This window comes from Molossus molossus, unplaced genomic scaffold (assembly GCF_014108415.1).
Source record: "Molossus molossus isolate mMolMol1 unplaced genomic scaffold, mMolMol1.p scaffold_m16_p_4, whole genome shotgun sequence".
Lineage (NCBI taxonomy): Eukaryota > Metazoa > Chordata > Mammalia > Chiroptera > Molossidae > Molossus > Molossus molossus.
The window spans coordinates 124,522,505-124,540,107 of NW_023425377.1; the positions used below are offsets into that span (position 1 = coordinate 124,522,505).

Genomic DNA, 17,603 nt, shown 5'->3' on the forward strand with positions numbered 1-17,603 from the left:
GAAGTCCTACAACTACGAGATCAAAGCAGCCACATGGAGACTGGTAGGGGGAGCGGGACCGGCTGGGCCCACACCCACGTGTGGCGGATAAAAATCAGGCCACCTCGGCTGGAAGGTCCTCCCTGAGGAGTCCCATACCAGGCGCCCCGCTCAGGGTTCCAGTGCCAGGAAGAGAATCCCCATCACTTCTGGCTGGAAAACCAGTGGGAACTGAGGCTGAGGGAGGCTGAGGCTTCTGGAGCCCCAGGCAGCTCAGCTCCTCTTAAAGGGCCCGCGCACGGACTTACTTGGATTTGCTCCCTCTGAGCTCCAGAGTGGAAGGGACGCAGCTCGAACGGCACGAGAGACATACGGGCAAGGACTGAGCTGTTTGGCATCTGGGTGAGGGCTGGAGAGGGGCTTTCTCCGGGACAGACGTGCTGGCAGAGGCCTTTGTTCCTTTGGTGAGCCCCTCCCTGGGGCAGCAGCCACCCACCGTATCTGGGACCCCAGCAACCTGGCTCACACTGTTTGCTCCGCCCTTGATTCCCTGAGGCCCTGTCCCACCCAAGCTGTTTCCAGTGGCTTTACCATAGGATTGGCCTGTTCTGGTTGCTGCCTGAGATTTTCCTGAATTCTCTCAAACAAGCAGCATCTGGTCTCAGCGAGCCCCATACCTCTCACTAAGTGGCCCCAGGTGGCCTTGTTTCACAGCGTGGCTTTGCCTGGGCTCCTCCCAGCCCAGCACAAGCAGCAGCCATTGGCAGATCGCTTTACAGCTTATGCCTGGTGGCCCCAGGTAGAACACAGGCAGTGGCTGACCTTGCCCCAGAGCCAGCACACCCAGTGGACAGCTTCAGTCCATGCTGAAGCACCACCACCCAACCACCTCCACAAGTGACACACCCATGTGAACTCAGTGGGTACGAGAGCCCTGCTGAAGTCTTGCTCTGTGTGGTGGCCCCTGCACAGCTGACCATCCAAGGAAGTCAGAGGTTGGTGGACAGTAGGCACACTCAGTCCTTGCAGCTGATCAGCCTGAGTAAAACCCTCCCACTGACATGCCAACAGCAATCAAGACTCAATTACAGCCCTGGCTGGTGTGGCTCAGTGGTTCGAGTGTCGGCCGGCAGACCTGAGAGTTCTGGGTTCATTTCCTGCTAAGGGCATGTACCTCGGTTGCAGGTTGTCCCCGTCCTGGTTGGAGTCGTGTTGGTGGCAGCCACTCGATGTGTCTCTCATGTCAATGTTTCTCTCTCTCTCTTCCTCCCTCTCTCCTGCTCTATCTGAAGATAAATGCAAAAAATGTCCTCGGGTGAGAATAAAAAAAAAACAACAACTCAATTACAACAGAAAGGTATAAAGTCCACATGAGGGGTGCACCTTGAGGGCCCAGCTAGATGACCAGGGAGGCTGTGACCCTGGACTCTATAGGACACCTACTACACGCCACCCTGGGAAGCCCAGCAGACATAGCAACTCTACCTAATACATAGAAACAAACACAGGGAGGCAGCCAAAGTGAGAAGACAAAGAATCATGTCCCAGATGAAAGAACAGAACAAAACTCCGGGAAAAGAACTAAATGAAATGGAGGTAAGCAATCTAACAAATGCAGAGTTCAGAACACTGCTTATAAGGACACTCAATGAACTTAATGAGCATTTCAAGGGACTTTGTGAAAACATCAAGGAACTTAGTGAGGACCTCAAGAGCATAATAAAGGACCAGTCAGAAATGAAGGATGCACTAGCTGAGGATAGTATAAGGAGCCTGTGGAACAACTTCAAGCGTATCAACATTCACATCATGGGGGTGCCAGAAGGAGAAGAGAGAGGGGAAGAAATTGAAAACCTATTTGAAAAAATGACACAAAACTTCCCAAACTTAGTCAAGGAAACAGACATATAGGTCCAGGAAGCACAGAGAGTCCCATACAAGATGAACCCAAAGAGGTCCACACCAAGACACATCATCATCAAAATGCAAAAGGTTCAAGATAAAGAATCTTAAAAGTAGCAAGAGAAAAGCAGTTCATTACCTACAACAGAGCTCCCATAAAATTGTCAGCTGATTTCTCCAAAGAAACTTTGCAAGCCAGAAGGGAGTGGTATGAAATATTTAAAGTGATGAAAAGCAAGGACCTACAACCAAGATTACTCTGTCCTGCAAAGCTATCATTTAGAATCGATGGCCACATAAAGAGTTTCCCAGACAAGAAAAAGCTAAAGGAGTTCATCATCACCAACCAGTATTATATGAAATGTTGATGGGTCTTCTTAGAGAAGAAAAAGATAAAAAAAAAATCAACAATAAAATGGCAATAAATACATATCTATCAGCAATTGAATCTACAAACAAAATGAAGGAGAACAAAAACAGACTCAGATACAAGAGAATTTTTTGTTGTTTGCCAGATGGGAGGGTGTTTGGGAGGAGGGGTGAAAAAGGTGAAGGAATTAAGAAGTACAAATTAGTTGTCAGACTGAACCTCAAAGGGAAGAGGGTGGAGTGGGACGGGGAGAGAGAAAACAAGAAATTTACATACATATATGTATAACCAATAGACACCGACAAACGTGTGGGGAAGGCTGGGGGGGGGGGTTAGGAAGGAGAGCATCAAGGGGGAAAAAACCAAGGGACTTCTGCAATACAGTCAACAATAAAGATAAGTTTAAAAAGAAAAAATAAAATAAAATAAACGTTTGAACTTGAATTTGAAAGCCTCTAGATTTATTGGTTTCAGAAAATACAGAGAACAAAAGACCATGTTAAATGACATCATGGAGATGTAAGCAACAAAAAGGAGTTTGTGGGGTGCTTCAAACAAAGCCCCCATTTTTTTTCAAGAACCAAATTAAGAGAAAATGATTAATAGATACTGAACAAACATACAAATCCTAGTATATGTTATTTTGATCTTGGCTCCAACAATCTAAACATTTATGAGCTAATGGGAGAATTACTGGTAATTTTTAAGGTGTGCTAACTAAATTGTAGTTATACATATGTGTGAATTAAACAGTCCTCACATTTTACAGATACGTATCAAAGTATCTTCAGATGAAATAACATGTCTAATATTTGCTGTAACATAAACCAGTTTGAGGAGGTATGTATCAAACAAGATTGCCATTTTTTAAATAATTACTGAGTTTGGTGATGGGTACATGGGGGTTCATTTACTATTCTACTTTTTTTGTATGTTTGCAAATTTCCAAAGTAAACAAAGAAAATACCATGGAATGGTGTTTAAATGTATGTTGCTTCCTTACACAGTCCTCCAAGAGCTCCCTCTGCCTCCCAAACCGAGAGCATGCGCCATCGGCCCTCCGCCGAGAGCCCTGTGCCTGGCCTCAGCACCGACTCCCCCTTCCCCACTTCCTCTGCTTTACACCCTCCAATGCTCGCTCAGGTAACAGAGCCTTAGAGCTGAAAGAGGACCTCAACTTAGATGCAACTAGTGATTTTTGAACAATTTTAGAAGTCTGAGTTTATTTATTTGTTATTTTATTATTTTTAAAAATATGGCCCTGGCCGGTTTGGCTCAGCAGTTGGAGCATCAGCCTGTGGACCAGAGAGTCCCAGGTTCGGTTCCCGTTAGGGGCACTTACCAAAGCAAACAAACAAACAAATAAAATATGTTTGTATTGACTTTTTAGAGAGAGAGGAAGGGAGAGAGAAACAGAAACATCGATGTGAGAGAACTACACCAATCAGCTGCCTCCTGCACACCCCTTCTGGGGATCGAGCCCAAAACCCGGGCATGTGCCCTGACAGGGAATCAAACTGGGGCCTCTCAGTCCATGGGACAAGGCTCAATCCACTGAGCAACCCCGGCCAGGCTAGAAGTCTGAATGCAGAAGTTTACTTTTCTTCAAGGAAAATATCTTGCATAACCCAACACGTAACAGATAAAGGAAGACAGTAAGCATGGCTGTTCCAAGGGCAGCTCGGGGCCCTTTCTATCAAGCTCCACCCCTGAAAAGTAGTGACAACCAGTAGTATAAATTTCATCCTTGTAATGATGAAAACTGAGCTAAGAGATTAAATACCTTATAACAGTCATAAAGGCCAATGTCCCTTCCACCCAATGACGGCCTTCTACCAAATGCCATCTCCTTCATCCTTTACACAGTCTCTCTTGGTAGCCCTCTCTAGATAGGATCTTTCTCTCTAAACCAAACAGTACATATACTTGAGTAGACATGACACAGAGACACTCAGTGACTATACGTTGCGTAAATAAGAGGTACTTACTAGATTCTGTCTGTAAAACTGTTGGATATATTCATTTTTTTCTTACTTGAGAAAATAAATGGTCTTTTACCGACCCTCATGGCAGTGTCTGACACAGGGCCTTTACTATCTAGGCAAAACTTTCAAAGGCAAGTCCTAGCCACTTGGTACTCTTCCTTATTTTTAAGTGTCAGTCCAAAGCAAAATACCCACGAATGTGAAGAGGCAAGAGAAGGTGAAAGATCTTGTATTTTCAAAGGCAAATTAACTATAAAAAATAATAGATATAAAGGTTGGAAATTAGCTGTGGAAAGAAACAATTCAGAAAAGAGACTAAAAATATTTAACAAGAAAATACCAGTTTGGAGAAACAAGCAATAAATATCATGTGATTGATAAAATGGAACTTATTCATCGTATATTTGTGTTGATCAATATGAAACTGCCCATATCTGACCCCTTTAGCCTATCAAAAATGGCAATTTCACATGGTTCAATCTGATATTAGTAAGTCTAGAATGTAGTCTTCCGAAAAACATGTCTTTCCAGAACGACTTCAGTGCTCATCAACTGAACTCTGCCATACTTTTAGTTAGAACAGACCACCACCACCACCAATAACAAACCCCTACATCAACCCGGTGAGAAATTATAACAGTTCATACGGTGTGGCAAGAAGCTTATAAATTTAATAGGGATCCAAGCTAATAGGGTTAAAGTCTGAAACCAATAATGTTTAATTAATTCACCTGTGACTGAAACAAAGGACTAGTTTAGAGAGGCTAAAGTATGGAATAAACTCAGTTTCACTAACAATACATATCCTACTCAAGAGTAAGTAAACTTTCTCTTCTCACTTAAGCATTGTATAAACATATATAAAGTTAAACAATCCTTTATTGATCTTACTAGAAATCCCCACTAATCTAAATTATAAAGAATTAAATCACATTTGGATGGATATACTGGACACCTGAAAATGAGCAATCTTATGTAAAGTATTTATGATAATCTTCTATTATTAAGAATAATGTATTTATAAAGTTATTCTCTAACATGTTTAACATTTTTCTGCATTTACATGTGCAGTTTGACATGAGAAATGTTTTAGTTACTGCTCTTTACTATCACGTAGCATGGTGATTTCAAATATTAGGCACTCAAATGTCTGTTGAATTAGCCAACAAATGAGAAAAATTATTTGTATTCATGGATTCTAGTTTTTAATTTAAAAAAATTAAGTGAGATACAAGGACATAATGTTGAATACCTTCTGCTGTATGGATAGCTTTAAAACAAAACCTTAAAAGAATAAATTTTCTTTTAGACTACAAAAAGGGTGATGGCTTTATAATGTTTGTAAAAGTAAATACAAAATACATAAAGTAAATACATAATGAATAAGGTAATTGTTTTTCAAAAAAATAGAATTTCAAAACCCTAACACTTCAGTGTACTTGACATGAATATTTACAAATTTTCAGCAATCTCTAGACACTGCTGTTGCAAGATTCTTATTTTGAAAGCTGAAAATCACCAATATATATAAATTTAATTTATTAGTCAAAACACACCAAAACAAGAAAAGATGTTTAATGTGACAGTGAGCCCTAATTCACATGCTAAACTGCTCTATACAGGGAGATTTCACAATCCAGGAGCCATAGCCATGTTGTTGTAAGTAGGATTTCAACAAAGTTTTAGCTTCTTGATAGGATCCAGACAAACACTATAGAAAGAAAAAAAATGAATTATAGAATACACGCAGGATTTGTCTTATGAAAAGTAAGCAATCCTAATTTTGTCTCTTTCATTTGACATTTAAAAAATTAAAATATTTTGAATTACTATTTTTCCTCAATATTATTTTTGAAACTAAAAATTTTCCTTCCCAATACTCCTGAAAGACAATTTTTTCTTTAACATGTTTAATTAAGGGAGTAATCATACTTATTACAGAAAATTTGAAAAATAGATAAAACTTAAAGAAGAAAAAAATTACCTTAATTCCCAAACTATAGATAAGCACATTTAATATTTTGGTTTATTTCCTTCCATTTTTTATAAGTGAACATATAGATGAACTGCAAATAAAACTTTATGGAGGTATACTTTACACACCCTAGATTCACCCATGCATGTACACAGTTTGGTGCTTTCAGTAAATTCATCCAGGTGTGCAACCCTAGCACAGCTGTAAGATAATCCCATCACCTGCAGTTTCACCTGCGAGCAGTCTGTATCCCCAGACCCAGTCCTGGGGAACCACAAGTCTCCAGGACTTAGTTTTGTTTTTTCTAGAAATTTCATAAAAATTGATTAACATTAATATCGACTCTGTTGTATCTGGCTCCTTCCAGTTAGCATGTTTTGAGATTCATTCATGTTGTTTCAAGCGACAGGGGTTTGCTCCTTTTCATTGCTGATCAGTAGCCATCGTATGGACACATCTATCGCATTGCTTATGCATTGTTCCAGTTTGGGGCTATTATGAATAACGCTATCGTAAACATTTATGTATGAGTCTTGTGAGGATGTGCTTGTATTTCCCCACAAGAGGTACCAGGGGAAGTGCGGGTCACATGGTCAGTGTATGTCACCACTGCAAGAAGCTGCCGAACTGTTTTCCCAAGTGGCTGTGCCATTTCTGTTCCTGCCAGCAGTGCAGGAGCACTCGTCTCTCCACGACAACCCCGAGTCCGTCTTCTGGACGTTAGCGGGCATGCAGCAATATCGCATTGTGGTTTGATTCTGCCTTTCCCTAAAGACTAAGAAAGATGAGAATCTTTTTTTTTTTAATTTTTTCCTTTATTGATTTGAGAGAGAGAGGAAGGGAGAAGGAGAGAGAGATAGAAACACTGATGAGAGAGAACAGCGATTGGTCACCTCCTGCACGCCCCCCACTGGGGATCAGTCCCACAACCTGGGCATGTGTCCTGACCGGGAACTGAACCTGAGACTTCTTAGCTCATGGGTCGATGCTCAACCACTGAGCCACACTGGCCACAGACAAGGATGAGAATCTTTTATATAGAAGTCTGTTAGCCCTGTGGATATATTCTTTGCCACTTAAAAACACTGGGCTGTTTGTCCTCTTAATACTTAGTGTAAGAGTTTATAATATATTCTAGATCCAAGACCTCTGTCAGATGTATGATTTGCAAGTATTTTTTCTAGTCTGTGCTTGTATTTTCATTTTCCCTTTTTTTTCCTTCTTTATTTTTATGGTTGACACTATTACAGATGTCCCCATTCCACACCCCCCAGTCCCTGTCCACCTAGTCCCCATGATGACTTTTGAAACCAAGCTTTAAATTTTGAAATCTAAGTAATTTTTTTTCACTTATGGATTGTGCTTTTGGTGTCATATTTAATAATTTTTTTGCATAATCTAAGAATATTTTCTCATTTTTTCCTTGGAAGTTTCATAGATTTAGCTCTTTTAGATCTATGATCGATTTTGAGGGTTTTTTGCATGTCTGGTATAAGTCTAAATTAATTTCTTTGTTTTGCCCACAGATATTCAACCGTCCCTGCACCATTTGTTGAAAGGAGCTATTCCTTCTCCCATTAAATTACCTTGGCAGCTCTGTACAAAATAAACTGCTCACAAGCATATGGGTTTATTCTATTCCACTGATCTATCATTACATCAAAACACTGTCTTCATTACTGTGCCTTTATGAATAGATCTTGAAACTAGGTAGGATAAGTCTACCAACTTTATTCTTTTTAAAAAATTGTTTCAGTTCTTCTATATCCTTTGGATCATTTTAGAATCAGCTTGCCAATTTCTACACAAAATCCTGCTGCATTTTTTATGAGGTTTACATTGAATCCATAGATTAATTTGGACCGAACTGACATCCTAACAATATTGAGTTTTCCCATCCATGAAATGGTACACCTCTCCATTTATTTGGGTCTTCTTTCTCTCAGCAATGTTTCATCATTTTCAGTGTTCAGTCCTATACTTTCATTATTAAATTTATTTCTAACTATTTTTTATGCTGTGAATAAAACTGTTTTCCCAATTTTAATTTTGGAGTATTCATTCCATATATATGTACACACAATTTATTTTTCTATATTGTTCTTATACTCTATGCTGAACGCATACATATAGATATTGGTTCTTGGTAAGTTCCGTAAGATAGTTTACATACAAGGTTACATCATTTAGACAGTTTTTCTTCTTCCTTTCCAGTCTTGGACACCTTTTACTTCTTTTTCCTTCCCTTGACATGAACCACATTGAACAGACATGGTGAGATCTGACATTCTTGCTGTCTTCTCCAATCTTGAGAGGGGAGAGAGGAAGGTCTTTCACCATTAAGTATGATGTCAATCATAGGTTTTTAATTGGTGTTCTTTATCAAGATGAGAAAGTTTACTTCTATTTCTTATTTGTTCAGTGTTTTTATTGTGATTAGGTGTTGGATTTTGTCAAACACATTTTGTCCATCTTTTGAGATAATTATGTGGGTTTTGAACTTCAATCTATTCACATGATGTATTATTACATCAACTAACTTTCTGATGTTAAATCAACCTTGAATTCCTGAAATAAATCTCCTAGGTCAGGTGTATAACCCCTTTTATATGTTGCTGGATTTTTTTTTTGTCAGTATCTTGTTAAGAATTTTTCATTTATGTTCCTGGAACACTGGCCTTGGAGAATGAGCTGGAAGTGTGCTGTGCTCCTCTGTTGTATGAAGGGATTTCAACAGGTTTTGCACTGTTTCTTGCTTGTTTGATGGAATTCACCAGTGAGGCCATGTCTGCTTTACTTTAGGGAATGAGTTTTAATTAGTAATTCAATTTCTTTAGTTCAATTCAGATATTCTGGTTTGTCAGGTTTTGTAATTTGTGTTCTAGGAATGTATACATTTATCTAACTTGTCTAACCTGTTGACAGAAAGTTGTTCATTACATTCCTTTACAATTATTTTAGCTCTTCAGTTAAAATAGTGATGACCCTTCTTTTCATTTAGATCTTGATAACTTGTGTTATCTTACTTTTTCTCTTGGTTAGCCTAAAGGATTATCAATTCTGTTTACTTTTTTCAATGATTTCCAACTTTTGATTTCATTGATTTCCACCTTATTCTGTATTATTTTCCTCTCTCTTCATTTTGTTTTGATTTGTTCTTCTAACATCTTGAGGTGAAACCTCAAATAACTGATTTCATGCTTCTCTTCCTCTCTAATATAAGCATTTAAAGCTATAAATTTCTCTCTAAGCACTTCTTTGATTACATCCCATAAATTTTACATTTTCATTTTCCCTCAGTTCAAGATATTTCTTAATTTCCCTTACAATTTCTTCTGATGCACGAATTTTTCAGAGATTATTTAATTTCCAAATGTATAATGATTTCTGTTGATACACCCATACACACATAATTGTTATTTGTTCATGTATTAACATTTCACATTGCTCTGTCTCTAGTAATGTTTCTCATCTTCATGTGTATTTGTTTGATATTAACATAACCCCCCAGAACTCTTATTGCCACTGTCTGCATGGTTTGTTATTTTCTCATCCTTTTACCCTCCATCGATTTGTATCTCAGGATTTAATGTGTTTCTTGCAGACACCATGTAGTTGGATGTTGTTTTAACCCAATCTCACAACCTCTGCCTTTTTTTCTGGAGCATTAAGTCTGCTCAAATTTAATGTACATATTGATATAGTCAATTTATGTCTGCCATTTCATGATTTATTTTTCAGGTTTCATATCTGCTCCCTCTTTACTGCCTTCTAGTCTTTTTAAAAATACATTTTTAGTACACGGCCTTGGAAAAGTAGTATTCAACATCTGGACCTGTTCAGAACCAGTTTGTATTCATTTTTCTTTTTCATGAGTATAGGTTTCACTTTCCTGTTTTTTTTTTTACATATTCCACAATTTTTGTTTGAATCTTAGACTTTTAAGATAATAGAGTAACTCTGGATTGTTTCATTTTTCAAAGGTTGTATTTTTTTTTTTTTTTTTAAATTTAGCTTGCTTACACTGTGAGATCTGTTTTCCCCATGGTGTACAGATGCTGCTGTCTCTTTCATGGCTTTATTCTTATTCGCATGTCTTGGCCTGGCTTCCCAGTGGCTACTCTGCCAGGCTCAGTGATAAGCAATGATTTCAGCAGACGGTGTGCTCAAACACCTTGGACCTAGGAACCTTCCTTCTTCTGATCCACCTGTGTGTGAGGGGGAGGGTATAGTTACTGTTGCAGTCGGTTCTCCTCCACAGTTTCACTCTTCACTGGCTCCTCGTGGGCCTCCCTGACAGGGTATAGTTTCTCAGCCAGCAGAGATGGAAAGTTTATCTCAGTCCTTCCATGGCTCCTTCGCTTCTAAAATCGACGCGAGTCATTAGCTGGTCCACCATTTTCCCTACCAGGACTGCATTCACTCCTGGGCCAGCTAAGTTACTGATTTCCCCTTTGTTTCCTACAGTTTGAGCACTTTTAGATGACCAGGCCCCAAGTCAAGACTACCTCTTCTAGGAGCAAATCTATTACTTTTGGTGGCACCCTCCCTCTGGTAAAGCTACAGTTCTCGCCATTCAAACTAGCAGAGAGGAAGAGGGACCAGAAACAGCCTCAGGCAAAGATACACAAACTCCTGTTGCTCTGATCCAGAGTTCTAGTGGTTTTTCAAGAACATACACATTTTTTAAACTGATTTTGAGAGAGAGAGGAAGAGAAGGGGGAGAGAACGAAACATCAGTGTGAGAGTGGAGCACCCATGGCTGCCTCCTGCACACCTCCTCCTACAGGGATCGAGCTCACAGCGCAGGCATGTGCCCTGACCGGGAATCAGACTGGCGACCTTTCAGTGTATGGGCGACACCAGCCAACTGAGCCCACTGGCCAGGGCAGTATGTTTTCTGCCTTTAGTAAATTTCCAAAGTTGTAAAAAGATTGTTTTTTTGCCCTGGCCGGTTTGGCTCAGCTGTTAGAGTGTCAGCCTGTGGTCCAGAGAGACCTGGGTTCGGTTTCCGCTAAGGGCACGTACCTTGGTTGTAGTTTGTCTCCGGCCCTGGTTGGGTCGTGCGGGTGGCAGCCACTCGATGTGTCTCTCTCACGTCAATGTTTCTCTCTCTCTCCCTCCCAATCTATCTGAACAAAAAATGGAAAAATGTCCTTGGGTGAGGATAAAAAAAAAGATCATTATTCAGGATTATTTCAATATTTTAAAATTATGTGTATCCCAAAATTTATATACATGACAATTAACTGAAATAAGATGATTACAAGATTAAGAATATTGTATTTGACTAGTAAATGGGATTACAAGTAATATTTCCCCTGTACTTTATTTTTTTGTTACAGATGTTTCTCCTTTTTTACCCCATTGGCTCCCTCCTTCCCATCCCCCCTGCCCCGTCCCCCGCTTTGTTGTCCATGTTCATTGGTTATGCATAGATGTATATAAGTTCTGTGGTTTATCCTTTCCCACCCCTACCACCCCCTCTTCTGAGGGTTGTCACTCTGTACCCTACTTCCATGTGTCTGGGTCTACCGTATTCTTCAGACTGTTATGTTCATTATATTCCGTATATAAGTGAGATCATGTGGTATTTGTCTTTTTCTGCTTGGCTTATTTCACTTAGGATAATATTTTCCAGGTCCCTCCATGTCGTCTCAAAGGATAAGAGATCTTTCTTTCTTACAGCTGCATAGTACTCCATTGTGTATATGTACCACTGCTTTTTTATCCATTCATCTATTGATGGACACTTGGGCTGTTTCCAGATCTTAGCTATTGTAAATAGTGCTGCTATGAACATATGGGTACATATATTCTTTCTGATTGGTGTTTCAGGCTTCTTAGGGTATGTTCCTAGAAGCGGGATCACTGGGTCAAATGGAAGTTCAATTTTTAATTTTTTGAGGTAACACCATAGTGTTTTCCATAGTGGCTGCACCAGTCTGCATTCCCACCAGCAGTGTACTAGAGTCCCCTTTTCTCCACACCCTCGCCAACACTTGTTGTTTGATGACTTGTTGATGGCGGCCATTCTGACAGGTGTGAGGTGATACCTCATTGTTGTTTTAATTTGCCTCTCTCTGATGATTAGTGATGTTGAGCATTTCTTCATATGTCTAGCAGTCCTTTTAACATTTCTTGCAGTGCTGGTTTGGTACTAATGTATTCCCTTAGCCTTTTTTTGTCTGGGAAGCTCTTTATTTGACCTTCTATTTTGAATGATAGCCTAGCTGAGTACAGTAGTCTTGGATTCAGATCCTTGTTTTTCATGACCTTGATTACTTCATGCCATTCCCTTCTGGCTTGTAGTGTTTCTTGTGAGAAGTCAGCTGAGAGCTTTATGGGGGTTCCTTTGTAGGTAACCTGTTGCTTATCTCTTGCTGCTTTTAGGATTCTCTCTTTGTCTTTAATTTTTGGCATTTTAATTACTATGTGTCTTGGTATGGGCCTGTTTGGGTTCTTCTTACTTTCCCCTGTACTTTAAAAAAATGACCAAATTCTCTACTTAAACATGCATTATGTATGTAATACTAAAAAAAAGAATACTTTTTAAAAATCCTCCCCTGAGGGTATGCTTATTCATTTTTGACAGAAGAGAAGGTGGGGGTGGGGGTAGGGGGGAGAAACAGAGAGGGAGGGAGAGACAGACACACCCAAACACACAGACATTGATGTGAGAGAGAAACACTGATTGGTTGCCTCCCGTATACTCCCCCAACTAGGGACTGGACTAGTTATGTGACCTGACCTGGAATCTAACCTGCAGCCTTTCGGTGTATGGGACAATGCTCCAAACAACAGAGCCACACTGGCCAGGGTGAAACAATAAATACTTTTAAAGAAAGAAAACGGTCATCTACATCACCTACTTACTTAGGCCCAAATCACATGCTGAAATGAAAGCTACTTCACAATATTAAGAGAGAAAAATTAATTTGTTGAGCTATCTCAATGTGTTATTCTAGAATAACTAACGTCTCTAGTGTGCACAGTTAATATGTACAGAAGGAGCGTTAGGATCCTTTTGCTTCTCTCGGCAGGACAGCAGGTTTTGAGCAAAGTACAAATCATACAAAGTACATATCACATCATACAGAGTACACATCATACAAAGTACGTATCATATCATACAAAGTACATACCATACAAAGCACATACAGCATGGCTACTTCAAGTAACAAAACTTATTCATGTATCCATTTCTGGCATGGTTATTTAAAAATTAAGTTTACCACTACATGACAATATCCTGTATTCAGGAACTGTTCAACTAATATTTGCTACGCATCATCATGAAATTCCTGCACTACTTTTGTCTTAATTATATTCCTATGATCAACTGTATTCCTGTGAGGACTTACCTTAGCTGCATGATACGTACTAGCTTCAAGTACATCGTCTTTCTTAGCTTCACCGGCAAGCAGGTTAAATCGACTTAGCATCGCAGCCTTACACAGCCGACTTGCCATGGAAACCCCGCTTTTAAATGGGGAACTGAGACAAAGAAATGGGCAGTCACTAATCACTATGCTGGTAGTTGTAGGGATTCCAGTCAACAAAGCATTGACAGATACTTATCTCAGTTATGTGCAACACCAATAGTGAATTTTTTTTAACATAAAAATATTTGGACTGTTTACTTTCTGAAGTTAATTTCTTTAATAAAATCACAGTTTAAGTTATTACAGTACTGCATTAAAATTAAAGAAGATGATGGATATTTAGAACATTTTTATTGCTTAAAGTAAAATTAACCTATAGTGATCCAAATTGGAACAGTGTTCTACTAGGAACTGACTGGAAGAGGGCACAGAAATAATTTCTGGGATGATAACATGTCCTACATTTTAACAGGGGTGATGGTTCCATAGGTATATACATATGTCAAAACTAATGAAACTGTCCAGTGCATTTCACTGAGTCAATTTTAACTCACGCAAAAAGTGAAATATACACACCAACCTCCTGACCTTCCACATATGTGTGTTTGTACGCACATGCAGATGTATATTTTTTTAAATAAAAGTGCGTCCACATATCATGAACTTTTTTTGCTACTGAAACTCCTTCCCTTCATCGTACCTTCTCATCACTTGCTCTCGTAATAGATTACAAAAATTTCCCAAATCCTTCATTTCTCCATCTCCGTGCTCTTAACAATATCATTTGTCAGACTCACCTGTCGGTCAGTGTGCTTGATTTTCCCTTCCCTTGAATCTGGGCCAGCTTTGTGACTGGCTCTGGCTGGGGCCCCGGGAGGCTGTGCTCTCACTGTCTGGGGACTCCTTCCGCTGCCACGTGAGCCAGCACGGACCAGTCTACTAGAGGCTGAGAGGACACAGGGACCAGAGCCCAGTTGTCCCAGAGCTGCCAAGCTGACCTTCAGTTAACCTAGAGCTGACCCCAGATGCTTGGGGGAGCCCAACCAAATCAGCTCAGTTGACCTCAGGACTTGTGAGCAGTAAGAACGCTGCTGTTTTAAGCCACTAAGTATTGAGGTAGTCTATAGGCAGTGACACTAACACACATTCATGAAAGCTCCTGATCTCTCTATTGATTTTCCACCATGATTTTCATTCTGGTAGTTTTCAGATGATTTTCTCGGGCTTTTTGGGTATAAAATGACACCATGTGCAAAGAGTGGTAATTTACGTCCCCCTTTTCAGTATTTTATATCTCATTTTTTTCTCTTGTCCAAAATGCATTAAATGTTAAATAGCAACAACAGTGAACAATCATGTCTGTTTAGAAGTCAGTGACAATGCCTCTAAATTTCATCATCAATCGTGATACTTTTCGACTAATAAAGATACACTTGCTCCTTAACAAAAATATCTATCCTGTTTTACTGAGGAGTATCTTTATCTAGACCAGTTATAGAGCTGTGTTATATGCTTTCTTAGAATTTGTAGAGACACAATGTTTTTCCCCTACATCAACGAATCTGACAAATTACATTAATAAAGAGTTTCTAATCTGGTGTTACTTTAAATGTTACACCCACACGTTCCTAGAAGTACCAGTTGGTATTGTTGTATAAAACACGTCACTACCTGAATGCACTGCCTGATTCTGCTCCCTAACCCTTTATTTAGCAGTCCTGCTGGAATGCCAGGGTGAGCTTGGTCTGTAACTTTTGGGGCAGGAGCAGCAATCTTCTAGCACATATAAATATCAATGACACCTCTGACTAATAAAAGCATTTGGATGTTTGCCATATTTTTAGATAATATTGGAAAGTTATGTTATTTAAAGGTTTATAAAATTTCTCTGAGCCACCTCAGAATGGTGTTTTCTTTGAGGAGGAGTTATGGCATCTTCTTGATAACTTTCTCATGAAAAAAATCTATTTAGACTTTTCCCTCTTCTGTACCAGTTTTAGAAATATTTTTTCTAGAAATGTATGCATTTCAAACTTGTATTCAAATGTATTCCTTTGTGAAAGTAACGTAGTTTTTGAATAAGTGAATTATATTGACCTTTCAGTAATCTTCCCACTTAGGCCATCCACAATCTCCAAAGAAATGTCCCCTTGTGCCCAGTTCAGACTCAAGGATCTGTAGTCCACGTCTGTTTGAAGCAGAAATGCAGAGGGCACCAAGCTAATTTGAGGCCGGTTAACCAAGTAAAACATGGGAAGCTTCGAAGTGAGTGCATCATCCACGCGCTGTTTGATGGCGATCTCCAAGCCTCTAGTGTCACTGCAGCTCCCATCACCTAGAAGGCAAGGACAGAACCACGGTATCAGTGAGGGCGACACCTAGAACAGAAAAGTGACTGGAAAGTCGCAAGTCCATGTCCCTTATCCTGTGTCCTGCTACCTTCCCTCTCCCACCTCTGCTCACTGGCAGATACTTCTGTACCAGGTAACGGCAGCCAGAATCTCCGTGCAAAACAGAATCTTCTACAGAAAGAAAGAATGAATTAGTATTCCGGTGGGTGACAGCACAGAGCCAGAGCTGACCCAGAAGTGAAACTGGTCCTTTTCACAGGTTTTGCAGACAGAACCGGCTCTTTGGGTCGCGATTCCTCAGACTGCAGCTCGAATCCAGCAGGTGATGCAGCAGGCCACCACAGGTGAGGGAAAGCTGGAGGAAGGGCAGTATCGCCCACATCTGAGGGCCACAAATGACGACTGTTCCAGTACCACATGTTCTGGCTTCACAAGATGGCATTTTTTTAAAGAATGACCATTTCTGGTTAAAATTGTGGGCAATACCAAAAGCTCAGAGTTCTCAGTTAAAGTAATTGCTGAAGAGCAGAGCTCAAAAAGATACAATGTTATTAGTATAATAAACCAGCTGCACCAACTTAATACAGAAGTTAGGGAACAGTCATTCCTATTTAAAATTTAGTAATTCTATAGCGGATCTCTTTTGCCTTAGAGCGCTGGAGGTTGTTATAACAAGAGAATCTTTATGAACCACTAGACGTATTTCACAAATAAAGTTCTGTGTCACATCATTGTAGATGTTGTTAGCCACTGGACTCACACTCATTATGATATTTGGGAAACAGAAACGATGTAAAAAGAACGTGAGCTGCTCGACACTTTTTCTAAGTACTCCTTTGAATGTTCCAAATCAAGAGATACTGAAAACTGAAGGCTAAAGATATACTTGGGCACAGAATCAAGGAAGACATAAGGCTTATGGGATAGTCACTGTATCTGTATAAATGGAAGACAAGGGTTCAAAAGAAAATGTTACATATTTATTACATACTGTCCTACAGACTAAATGTGTTCCCTCAAAATTCACATACTGAAACCTAAGCCCCGACATGCTAGTATTTGGAGGTGGGGCCTTAGCACGCTTATTAGGTTGTAAGGGTGGGCCCCTCATGAATGGGATTGGTGCCCTTAAAAAAAGAGACCCTCGCCCCTCCCACTATGTGAGGACACAGTGAAGACAGTCATCTCTGAACCAGCAGTGGCCTCACCAGAAACTGGACTCACACCTGGTCTGTGCTGTTTTTCACAGCAGCCCAAACAGACTCAGGGAAACTGTAACGAGACCATGACAAATGGCTGGGCCTAAAAGAGCAAGACACGTGGAAAAGAAAATAAACCCTGCAAGTCCAACTCTGTGTAAGGGTCCTCAAACATCAAACTGTCTCACCACATGTTTTACTGGGATGATGGAAAAGCTAATTTAATACAAAAAGTCAAGTGTATTAATATTTTATTAGAAATTTTACTTTTCCCCTTTATGTATGCTTTAATTATTAACTGTATCTGAAGTAGAGTTTGATTATATCTTGAGGATAAATCTTTTTTCTGAAAAACATGTATCTAAAATTATGTCATATAATTGGGAAACTTTTATTCGATTTCTCCAAAATGATCTAAAATAACAGCATAAAACTCAAAGGCTAAAGTCAAAAGGTA

At 39.7% G+C, this 17,603-nt stretch overlaps 1 protein-coding gene across 2 annotated transcripts in view; it reads right to left on the bottom strand.

Annotated features, from left to right (window-relative positions):
* Window positions 1-5,781: 5,781 nt before the first annotated feature.
* Window positions 5,782-17,603, bottom strand: part of ADAD1 (adenosine deaminase domain containing 1) — a 36,347-nt gene continuing 24,525 nt past the window's right edge. Inside the window, exons 9-11 of one of the 2 annotated variants that reach the window (XM_036240908.1) lie at window positions 15,694-15,931; window positions 13,576-13,708; window positions 5,782-5,947 (exon numbers count right to left, since the gene is read on the bottom strand). In XM_036240908.1, the coding sequence (XP_036096801.1) occupies window positions 5,834-5,947; window positions 13,576-13,708; window positions 15,694-15,931 (485 nt within the window). In that variant the 3' untranslated portion in view covers window positions 5,782-5,833. The remainder of the gene's footprint in view (window positions 5,948-13,575; window positions 13,709-15,693; window positions 15,932-17,603) is intronic. The other variant, XM_036240907.1, reaches the window with a different exon arrangement.